The sequence below is a fragment of the Equus asinus genome, chromosome 25 (assembly GCF_041296235.1).
Source record: "Equus asinus isolate D_3611 breed Donkey chromosome 25, EquAss-T2T_v2, whole genome shotgun sequence".
Taxonomy (NCBI): Eukaryota; Metazoa; Chordata; class Mammalia; order Perissodactyla; family Equidae; genus Equus; species Equus asinus.
In genome coordinates, this window is record NC_091814.1 from 11,338,483 (window position 1) to 11,350,626 (window position 12,144).

General features: G+C 40.4%; 1 protein-coding gene across 4 annotated transcripts in view; it reads left to right on the plus strand.

Moving 5' to 3' along the window:
• The first annotated feature begins 833 nt into the window (after nucleotides 1–833).
• Nucleotides 834–12,144, plus strand: part of GPR89A (G protein-coupled receptor 89A) — a 52,190-nt gene continuing 40,879 nt past the window's right edge. For 3 of the 4 annotated variants that reach the window (XM_014867041.3, XM_044758694.2, XM_070497791.1), the window contains exons 1-3: nucleotides 841–1,080; nucleotides 9,249–9,308; nucleotides 10,303–10,406. In XM_014867041.3, the coding sequence (XP_014722527.1) occupies nucleotides 1,039–1,080; nucleotides 9,249–9,308; nucleotides 10,303–10,406 (206 nt within the window). In that variant the 5' untranslated portion in view covers nucleotides 841–1,038. Of the gene's footprint in view, nucleotides 1,081–9,248; nucleotides 9,309–10,302; nucleotides 10,407–12,144 lie in introns of all 4 variants that reach the window. The other variant, XM_014867040.3, reaches the window with a different exon arrangement.

Below are 12,144 nucleotides of genomic sequence, written 5' to 3' on the forward strand. Positions count from 1 at the left end.
CAGTGCATTAAGCCTTCAGGAAAGGAGTATGGAATGGATGAAGCAGTGATTCAATCTACATTTGAGCAACTGCAACATGGGGAGGGGGAACTATTTCCTAAAATAACTCATTTTCAGACTCTTAAAGAATTATTCCTTGTTGTGAATTAAATCCATCTTCATTTAACTTCCAGTCCTTTGTCCTACAAATATCTCTTGGGGCCATATCAATTCTACCCATTCTTTCAAATGAAGATAGCTATCCTGTTCCTGAGTCTTCTTTCTTCAGTTCCTTTCATTGGTTCTCATCTGGTGACTCTCCTCTGAGCAAGCTCCAGTACGTCTATGTGCCTCCTAAAAATGTGGTGCAAATAGCGCAGTTCTCCAGGCGAGGTCTAAAGGATACTAAGTATAATGCGATTCCCACTCCCTTACTATAGCTGGTGTGCTTTTTTTAACATCAGAAATTTACTTGATTAGCTATATTTGCTCAAATCTCACCTCCCTTTCCACTCTTCCGTCACCTTGTGCAGTTGTTTGTGGAGCCGAGTATAAGTTGTAACATTTAGAACACAATGCCTGACCTCTGGTGTAACTCATAATAATCATTATTATTAACTTCATCTTACTAGGTATGACCATTACAAAATGGAATTCCCACTTAAGATATCAGCTCAGGTCCCTTATAAATGGAAATGCTACCTCGCATTACATCTGCTTTTGGATTTTCAGACCACAGTATCGCATCCTGTCCCTTTGAGCTAGGCCGCCTCTAATTAAGCCCCGCCCCCAGAACGGCCTCTCCCTGGCCCCGCCTCCGCGGCCACAGCTCCCAGGCGCCTCGCGTCCTCCCCGCCCCCTCTAGCCCGAGGCGGGAAGTGCTGGATGTAGTCGCTGATTGGCTGGCTGTGGCGCAGCTTAATGGCGTCGGGCTGGCGATCCGCGGTACCGGCCGTGGCGCCCGGGCGGAGGCTGCCTGTGTGAGGGGTCCGGTGGCCCTAGCGTGCCTCGGCCTCGAGGAGTGAGAAGCGGAGGCACGAGCCCTCCCGATACTTCGCCATGAGTTTCCTGATCGACTCCAGCATCATGATTACCTCCCAGGTGAGCCACTGCCTCCCGTCCCGGGACCCCTCAGCCTCCCTTTCTCGAATCGTCCTCGCGGGGCCTCAGCGATGCGGGCTGGCCTGGGATCTTGCTCTCCTTGCCCGCGGCTTGCACCCGCCTCATCGGCACCCAGAGCTCATCGGTACCGGAGGGTGTGGGATTTGCTGTGTCCGCTACCCTCCACCTTTGGTGTGGGGAGGCGTCCTGCGGCGGTCCGCGCCCCGACCCAGCCTCCATCCCCCCGCTTTCCGGTCCACTTTGGAAGGGGTCAGGTGGCCTCAGCACTCGCAGCCGGTGTCGCGAGAAGGGAGCGGGCCCCGAAGCTTCTGCTGTGCGCTGCTGACCCATGGATTGGGGAAGACTGGTTCCGGGCGCGGGGTGCGCGGCACGCCAATTAGGGCTGGCTCCCGAGGACACGTGGGGGCTTTGCTGGTTACTTGTCAAATCCTGAATCCGGGTGCGGACGAATTTACCGCCGTCACTTCAGAGATCTTCAAAGTACTGTCAGGTTTCGTTTGTGTACTGACACCTCATCCTTTAACCTCCGTTTGCTGCCCACGCTTTTCGGATCTTTTTCTGACCCTCCTTTCTTCCCGATTGGCCACCATTCATTCGTACGGTCAACAACCTCATCGACCATTATATGAAGCTTTGAGGGTACAAACATAAATAAGACACTGACTGTCCCTGCTCTATAGACGCTTCGTCTAGTGAGCCCCTTGCTTTTACCGTGTCATTTGTTGTTACTCTATTTTATTTTTTTAATGGCATTTATCATAGCACAGATATCATTTATGCATTTGTTTATGAATTCATTTTGGGGGATTCTGTGTTGTTCATAGCTGTGTCCTCCCTTCAAATGCAAGCACCTAATAAATATTTGTTGGCCAACTGTTAATATTTGTAGAAGCTCCGACTACCTAATTATTGATCCCCCCATTTTTCCAATTATTTAAAGTTTTTCATAATTGTTCCTTTTTTTTCAAATGGTGAATGATAGAAATGGTTCCCTTTTTGGGGATTCAAAGTACTAAATCTTTGGTTTTTGATCCAGTTTTCGTGTTGCTTCATCCTAATGCTTCTGTCCATAGAGTAGAACATTGTCCTTGTCTCTTGAAAAACTTTTATTACAACAGTTAAGAAAGTATGAAACAAGGAACACCCTAATACGATAACGTTTTTCATTTACCATCCTTTACATAGTCTTCATAATTGTTGTTTTTATTGGCTGCATAATTTTCAAATGTATCAATGTACCAAAATCTGGACATGTAATTCTCTTGCTTAAAACTTTTCTAAGTCTTCTTGTTGCCCTTGGTGACAGCTCAGGATTATTTTTAGGCCTAGTACCAACTCAGGAAGAATGACAATATTTAAGCAGCATTTTTTTCATGCAGAATAAAATGTCGGTAAGTTGGCATTGCACTGTAGCCTCTAAGATTTTCAACACATATATTTGATCGATAAGTTGAACCAAAAGAGTGGCTTTCTAATCTTTTATGCCTTATAATCGTATAATACTTTAACTTTCACACATGCATTCACATGCAATATTAAATTTCATTCTCAAACCTGCTCTTTACAAATGGGGAACCAGGACCCAAAGAATCCTTTGCATGGAATGTCCTTTGTCCAAATATTTATGTCATCATCATCGTTTAGGTATCTGTAAAAATCTCTCTTGAAAGAGGCTTTACCTGACTCCTTACCCCCAGTCAAAGTAGCCCCCCATTCCAGCCACTGTCTGTCTTATTTCTCTGTTTTATTTGCTTCTTGGCATCTATCACTATTGTTTATTTGTGTGTTGTCAGCTATACACTCCATGAGGTCCAGGATTTTCTCTTATTCTCTGGTATATTCCCCAGCATCTAGATCAGTTGCTGGCACATAGTAGAGGCCTAGTAAATATTTATTTTATAAAAAGCACCTCTTTAGAGAAGTGTGGTTACCTTGAAAACAACACCTCCCCCTCATTTTTCCCGTTTTGTATGAACTGAAAGATTTATTTGAAATGAAATCTGAAGTCCAAGGTCATGTATTGAAGATGGTCAGCCTCAGGCAACATTTGGTGTCTTGATTGCTCACCATGCCACAGGATAAAGTTAAATCCTTACTGTGGCTTATAGAATCCCTTATGATTAGACCCTGCTCTAACCACTTCAGCCTTTGCTCTCACCATGTCCTCACTTCACTTTATACTATAGCCTTATTAAACTTCTTTTAGTTCCTTAACCTGGCTGCGCTATCTTGCCTCCAGATTTCCACATAGTCTATTCTCTCATTCTGGACTTTTCTTCCCTTACCCCTCCACTTCTTTCTCCTGGCTAACTCCTATTCAGCCTTCAGAGCTCAGCAGGACATCCAAGAAGCCTCTCCCAGACTGGACTAAATGTCCCTACACATGCTTCCATAATACCTTTTGCCCACTTCCCTTATAACAACACTATCCATTGTTTCGTAATTTCTTGTCTGTTTCCTCCATAGATTATAAACTCCTTGAGAGCAATGTCCATGCTCTTTTGTTCACCATTCTATCCTAGGACCTATTAGGCACTAATAAATATTTGTTAAATGAATAAAAGGGTAAATAAATGATCCCAAAAGAGTCTTTTCCAGTCAGTTCATTAATAACTGTCCTGCCAATGGCTGTCTTTTTTTTTCATCAGTAACTAATTTTCAGTGTAGAAGTAATTTTTGTAAAAAGCAGCTGAATGAAGTGAATGAAATGAAGAGCCTTCTATACAGTCATAAGACTTGTCAGTTCCAAAGTGCACTCTAAGTCCCAAGGTCAACACTGCACACTTTTAAAAATATTAATTCTCTTTTTTGAGTAAGAAGTTGTGCACCTTCTATTTTATTTGCCACACTGTTCAAAATTGCTTTTTTCTTCCACATGCTTTATAGATCCTCTGTAACTTGCCAGAATTTATATTTATCTTGGACTTAATGAATTCTCCAGTTATTTTTTTTTCATATGAGTTGTATGAAAGTCTTTTTAAATCTGTCAATGTGAAAGGAGCCCACAATGAAAGATTAAAAGTATGTGTCTCTTTCTCTTTTTTATCCATTTCCCATCTCCTCATATAGACTAATCATTTTCGCTTGTTTTCTTTTCCTTGTCTAAAGTCTCATTTCAGGGTGATCTTGGTGATAGATATTATTTTCCTTTTTATCATCCATCTCCACCATACACACCACTCCCAGTCCTAAATGTCCAGCGTCTCCAACTTCAGTCACAGCTTCATAAGTCATGTAAACATGATCTCTAAACTCTGAATTTAAATGTCTCCACTGGTAGTGATTCATAATAGCCAAAGGGTCTCCTAGGTAGTCTAGGGGTGTTTTCTCTCGATCTGTTCATCCCTTTCCTTTCTACTCCATCCGAATTCATGGATCCAAGCTACTTTCTCATACCTTCTTATTTCTTTATCTACATACAGAAGTCCACACTTGTATCACTGCCATAGTTTGTCCACTACTAATTCAGGGGCCTGAGGCTGCTGTAGAAAACCACACAACTGTGCGCATTGCCGACGCCATCAGTTTATGGACACCCTCAGCTCAGTGAATATTTCTTTTTCTTGACTGGAATCAGCTACTTGTTGTGTTCCCCTCATAATTTCTCTGGGCCTTTATTGTTCTTCTCAAAGCCCCTTTTTCTATCCTCACCTCTCTTACTCTTAGCAGATAACCTTGCTGCTCGTGTTTAAGGCCATCCTCTCCACCTTTGACTTTGATCTTGGAGCAGCTTATTGTGAAGTGGTTAAAAGTGCAAGCTTTGGAGTCAGTCACACAGACTTCAGATTGAATCCTGATTCTGACTCTTACTTTAAGTGGATTAACTTCTGTAAGCCTCATTTTTCTCTGAAACCAGGACAATCAAGCCTACCTTATCAGATTTTTATGATTTAATGAGATTACAACTCTAACCACTTAGAGCTCCTAAACTATAGTCAATGGTCGGTCAATAAAGGGTAGCTGCTGCTAATAATAATAAAATACTAACATTATCAACTCGTCTTCCAGTGTCCCATCAGTTCTTCTCATGTTTGTTTATCCCCTTACACTACTGCTTTCTTCCCCTTGGCCCATAAACTTTCCCTTTGCCCCACATTCTTCTCTGGGCTATCTAATATTTTCTCTTTCTCATCTTGGCTCTCCCTAGGGTAGTTTGTGCTTGTTGTCTCTGCTGCTTCACTCCCCATTCACCCCCAACTCACTACAGTCTGGTTCCTGCCTCCATCATCACACTGTTTAAACTGTTTTCCTTAAGGTCAGAATTGACCTCTGAGTTACCAAATCCTGTGAACATTTTTCAGTCCTGGTTTTATTGTTCCTCTCTGCTTCATTAAACATTCCTTTAAACTTTATTGCCTTGGTTTCATAATACCATACTCTCCCAGTGTCTCTTATTTCTCTGATCATTTCTTCTCTGTCTCCTTCCTGGTCTCTTCCCATTCCTATCCTCTAGTGTTTTCTTCTTGGCATATTGGTCTCTTCACTCTACATGCTATTCCTGGGTGATCTCATGTCCTTTGGTTGTTTTAACTCTTAGATGTATCTCAGCCTTGCCTTCACCATCTGGCTTTTATCTTGCCCTGGATGGCTCTCAGGCACTTACCATGTCTAAAAGTGAACTCGTCATCTTCCTATCCACCACCCCCATTCCCAAATCTTTTCTTCCTCCAATATTCTTTACATAAATTGGGTGGCCTCACTCTTCATCCTGTATTCCAAACTAGTCATCTTTGATTCCTCCCTGCTGATTTTACCTTCTGAGTACTCAAACCTGTAGCTTCCTGTCCAACCACCAGTCTTTTTTTTTTTTAAGTAATTTTATTGGGGTTGTAATGATTTATAAAATTGTGTAATTTGGGGTGTACATTATTGTTTATCACTTCCTGAATATACTTCATCATGCTCACCCGGAGTAGTCTAATTTTTACCCATCACCATACATATGTGTGCCTTTGTCCCTTTCGCCCACCCCCAACCGCTTTCCTCTCTGGTAACAACTAATCTGTTCTCTTTATCCATGCATTTGTTATCTTCCACATATGGGTGAAATCCTCCAGTATTTGTCATTCTTTGTCTGGCTTATTTCCCTTAACATCACACCCTTCAGGTCCATCCATGTTGTTGCAAATGGGACAATTTTGTCTTTTTTATGCCTGAGTAGTATTCCATTGTATATCTGTACCACGTCTTCTTTATCCATTCATCTGTAGAAGGGCACTTGGGTTGTTTCCGCATCCTGGCTATTGTAAATTGTGCTGCAATGAACATAGGGGTGCATAAGTCTCTCTGGATCATTGATTTCAAGTTCTTTGGATAAATAGCCAGTGGTGGGATAGCTAGATCATACAGTATTTCTATTTTTAATTTTTTGAGAAATCTACGTATTGTTCTCCATAGTGGCTGCACCAATTTGCATTCCTACCCGCAGTGTATGAGGGTTCTGTTTTCTCCACAACCTCTCCAACATTTGTTGTTTTTTGTCTTGGTAATTATAACCACTCTGACCTGTGTAAGGTGATATCTCATTGTAGTTTTGATTTGGATTTCCCTAATAATTAGTGATGTTGAGCATCTTTTCGTGTGTCTGTTGGCCATCTGTATACCCTCCTTGGAAAAATGTCTGTTCGTTTTCTCTGCTCATTTTTAGATCAGGTTTTTTGTGGAGTTTTTTGTTGAGTTGTATGTGTTCTTTATATATTTTGGAGATCAACCCCTTGTCTGATAAATAATTTGTGAATATTTTCTCCCAGTTGGTCAACCACCAGTGTCTTAATTCAGGCCTTTGTCACCTTTCATGTGGACTGCTGCAACAGCCTCTTATAATGTTTCTCCTTCTACCCTGTTGTTTCTTTCAAATGCACCTTCCACATAGCCGCCATAGTACTCTATATAAAATAAACCTGGCCATGTCTTTTCTCTTCTTAAATGACTCCTCATCACCTACAGACTGCAATCAAAGTTCCTTAGGATGGCCTTGAGGTCTCTCGGTCATTGGTCCTCTGCTCCTCCTCTCTAGCCTCATTTTTAACCACTTCCTTCTTTGAATCTTATCTTCAAGCAGCACCAAACCAAGTGTAGTTCCTAGTATATACCATGCTATTTCTTACCTCTGTGCCTTTACTTATGCTCTTTGCTGTCTGGAAAGAAAGTCCTGTCGTCCTACCTCCAACCCCTATCTTTTACCTAACTAATTCTTTTTCATCCTTTAAGAGAGTGGTTTGTTAATATTTTAGGGTAGTGGAAACCTCTGAGTATGTGGTGAATACCTGGGAACCACTCTCTAGAAAAATGCATATAATCCCAGAATTTGTACATGATATCAGGTTTCAACCCCAAGATTAAAACCTCCTTCAGCTAAGTTATTATCTTCTCCAGAAAATCTGTCCTAACCCCCTACAGATTGGTTTGGTCTCTCTCTTTCATATTCTTTTACAATATCATGTGCATACCTCTATCATTGCCTGTCCCATATTATGTTATAAGTATTTAGTGTCTTCACTGCTATACTTTGAGCTCCTTGAGAGTGATGACTATCTTATTCATCTTTGTATTCCCAGCACCTAACACAGCACATTGAAATTATTACCAAAAAATTGAGATTGAATATTCCTGAAGAATAAACCGTCTTTGCCTATGGACCATTCATCCATTCAGCAAACATTTATGAAGAGCCTACTGTGTGCCAGGCATTGTGCTGGGTGCTGAGGATACAAAGATTGACGAGAGAAACATGATCCTTATCCTCACAGAACTTACAATCTGATGTCTAAAAAAATGTATGTATTTAGATGAGACATTAAAAAACTGTATGGTAAGTGTTTTGTTAAGGGAAATCCTATATATAGGATTATATAAAAAGAGCAGTTTATCTTTATTTAGGAGGTGAGAGAAGGCCTTCAGAGGTAGTAATAATTAAGTTAAGATCTGTAGGATAAGTAGGGAGGGGACTGGAGAGAAGCTCCTGTCAGAGGACAACATCTGCAAAGGTCTTGATATGAAAGAATGCTGTGTCTAAAGAACCAAAGGCGGTTCCATGTGGCTGAAAATATGAGTTTGGTGGGTAGGCAGGACACAGCAAGAGGAGGAGGAGTCTCTGCTAAATCATGCTCAAGAGCCCACACTTGCTCCTAAAGTCCATGGGAAGGCATATGAGAATTTTATTCTTGGATAAAGTTCCTAGCCAATATAAGAAAAAAAGAGGAATTGTATCTGAGTATGTGTGTATATAGAGAAGGTTCTATTTACCAATGAAAAACAAACCAGCTTTAGAACACTGAACAGAGCTGTCGTGTGGCTACTGTCTCTGATGCCAGCTTGAACCAAAACTGACAAAGTGGGATCCAGCAATCTCTTGGCCTTACACTGAGATGGAAACCACTCAATATGGATTAGGCAGGATAGTGGAGAGCTAAGAAAGCTCCATAAAGGAAAACATATAAAAAATATGTCTTCCTACTACTTTCCTTCTTTTTCTTTAAATCTTAACTCCTCTCCCATGAAGTTGTTTTGTTTTGTATTTTTAACTACTTGCAAACGGGGATCATCTGTAAGAAGCAAGTTTCACTGGCTCCTTTTTTATTTGCTAACTTCTCTGGCTTATAAAATGATTTTTTAAGATTACAGGAAAAAATATATACTTTAATTTTCCTCTAACTTAAAACACATTCTAGTGACCAGCCTAGTGGTGTAGTGGTTAAGTTCACACACTCCACTTCTGCGTCCCAGAATTCACAGGTTCGGATCCTGGGCGTGGACCTACACACCACTCATCAAGCAAGCCATGCTGAGGCAGCATCCCACAAACAAAACAGAGGAAGGTTGCCACGGATGTTAGCTCAGGGCCAGTTTTTCTCAAGCAAAAAGAAGAAGATTGGCAATAGATGTTAGCTCAGGCCAATCTTCCTCACCAAAAAAACAACCGCCCCCAACATACATTCTAAAACACGGATAATTTCAAAAATTGAAGAGCATTTCAACCTCTACTCCCAGAGCATCTACTCCTAATGTTGAAGACTCTGATAAGTAGATCTTATGTTTAATCTCTGAAATAACTTGTCTGGTTAGCAGACCTTTTATCATAAACTGGTCTGTATAAGGTATTTCTCAAAGATTGTATATATTGACCTTCTGTCTCCTTTCTCCTCCAGATACTTTTCTTTGGATTTGGGTGGCTTTTCTTCATGCGCCAACTATTTAAGGACTACGAGGTGAGAAGGGAGGATTTGAATTTTGCTAATACTGTATGAATTTAGATTGTTTTAAAATGGAGCAAGAAAAATATCTCCATTAAGGAAAGGCCATCTTCACTTCCAAGATAGGAAGTTTTTGCCAAAAGAGCATGATATAATTCTTAAATTGGAAAATATGATTTGGTTTAGTTGGGTTCTTTTTCAAAAAAGGTAAGTCGCGTCTATAGACCAGAAGGCAAGAGCCAGAAATGTCATGCCTGAGTCATGTCAGGATACACACCAGAGCGGATAGTTATTCTTTGGGACAGAGTTTAACATATAATGTCTCATAAATGTGCCCATTCATTTGGGTACCTGACCTTCAATGTTAACAACCAATCTTACATCCTAAGTTAATACCAAAATCCTAAGGCTGGTCTGGTTCTTATCTTAAGCCTTGAATTCAGAAAAACACCAGCCTGGACTGGACATTTCCTAATTAATCCTCCTCATTTAGTAATAAGCTCAATGGTTATAAACTATTTGAGTCATTTCTAGGATGTTCTCCATTAAACCTCCCCAGGGAGTTTAAGTTGTTGTCTGAAAAAGCCTGGGACTCTAGAGATTCTGTTCTGCTCAATACATTAAGGTCCGCCAAGGGAGGTTCCAGAACTGGTCCAAGGTCTGCAGAGTATTAAAGAGACCCTTTTAGCACTAACCTATATATATATAAACCTGTCAGTTTTTTGTCAGTGTGCATCAGGAGTTCTAACTGCTGCTCTGACCCTGTCACTTCATCTTCTTTTGCTTTAATTCTCCATCCACAAGAGGATGATGGTAATAGTGACCCGTGATTCAGAACACCAGTTACTTTCATCTGTCTCTTTAGCTCCAGGCAAGTTACTGTTGTGGCCCTGCTTCCAATGACTTAAGAATTTCTTCAAGATTAGTTTTCTGGCTTGTAACTGGAAGATTATCAATTCAATACTTCAAACAAGGAAATGACTTTTGGTCTCTATTTGGTTTTTAACAGGTACGTCAGTATGTCGTACAGGTGATCTTCTCTGTGACATTTGCATTTTCTTGTACCATGTTTGAGCTCATCATCTTTGAAATCTTAGGAGTATTGAATAGCAGGTAAGTAAGGGTGCTAATTTGCTGTCCTCTGGAATAGACTTATTATGTGACTTTTTTTATGGTAGAAGACTTACCTGGATCTCATAGCTGAAAAAAATCCACCATGTGATTAGTTTAGTCTCAGTAACTTACAGCAAATATGGTTCCCAGACCCTAGTAATTGGTTTGACAAAGATTGTGAAATAGAAAAAACAAGTCCAACCGTTGGCCCTAAAGAACTAATTGACAGTGAGGCTATGGGAGCCTGGGTCTCAGGCTTCACTCCTAGAAGTTTCATTTTTCTCAGGCTTCTCTCTGACTGAGTCTTAGTAATAGCCCTTCACATTGTTCTGCTGATTGAAAAATTTCTTCCTGAAAAGATCAGAATTCCTCAGAGCTAGTTAAGGGCTTCCGTGAAAACTGAACTCCAGTTCTTACTAGTTTAGTTACCTTTGTTGATTTCACAGGCATGGTCAAGTCTGATTGCACTTAGTGTTCTTCAAAGGATTTTTTAAAAGCAACTCCTGTCTGCCTCCAAGTAACAGACCTTTTAGTTTATTAGACAATCTGTCCAAAATATTTCCTGTTTCTTAAACTTCAAGCTTGAGTTTTTTTAGGCCAATGTTTGTGTGTAGAGTACATCAGCTATTCTTTGTAAAATTTTGTTATAGTTTTTTATCGCTGCATGGAAAAATCTTCTAATAATAAAATGGCATTTGACTCTGTAGTTAGGAATCAGTGCTGAGCTAAGCTGTATGGTCGTTATAGACCTCTGACACTTGAGGCTTATAGAGATTATATTCTCAGATTCCTTTTTTGAGAATCAGACTTGATAATTATGGTCTCTTGGTAGATAAATTAAGAACTTGCAGTATGATAAAGGAGGAATATGTTCTGAGTCTCCTACTTTTAAACTTGTCCTTTAATCCAAACCTTTCTTGGTTGAACTGGATATAGATTGTATGACTATGGAGAATAGGCAGGTGTTATTTTACATGCTAGTTAATAATTTTATTATCACAACCTGAAAGTTTCACTGCAGAGGTCAGCAAACTTATCTGTAAAGGGCCACATAGTATTTTAGGCTTTGTGGGCCATACAGTTTCTATTGCAACTACAGTCGTGCATTTCTTAATGATGGGGATAAGTTCTGAGAAGAGCATTGTTAGGTGATTTCATTGTGCAAACATCAGAGTGTATTTACCCGAACCTGGATGGTATAGCCTGCTACACACCTAGACTATGTGGTATAATAAGCTTATGAGACCACTGTTGTATATGCAGTCCATCACTGACTGAAAGGTCATTATGAGGCAGGTGACACAACTCTGCTGTTGTAAAGTGAAAGCAACCATAGGCAATATGTAAACAAGTGGGTGTGGCTGTGTTCCAGTCAAACTTCCTTTGTAAAAGGTGGCTGGCTGACCATAGTTTGCTGACGCTGATCTAAATAGTGATAGAAAGGACTATGACTCAGATATTCTAAAACCAAAATTTACTGCTTTTGGTAGATGATGTCCCCCAACTTTTAACTCATTTATAATTCATAATCCCATATAGTAAGACGCATCACTCAGTTACTTTGATGTCTATTTCTTAAGTGGTTTATCTTAAAGAGTGTAGGAAGAGGCATTGCTAAAATCTGGTTCTTCTTTGGGTGGCTTTTTGGGGATTGGTTGTGTGTAGGCTGAGATGTGTCTTCTACGCTTATTTTTTTCATACTAACATCTGGCCCTACTGTGTAACAGAAATATGGACC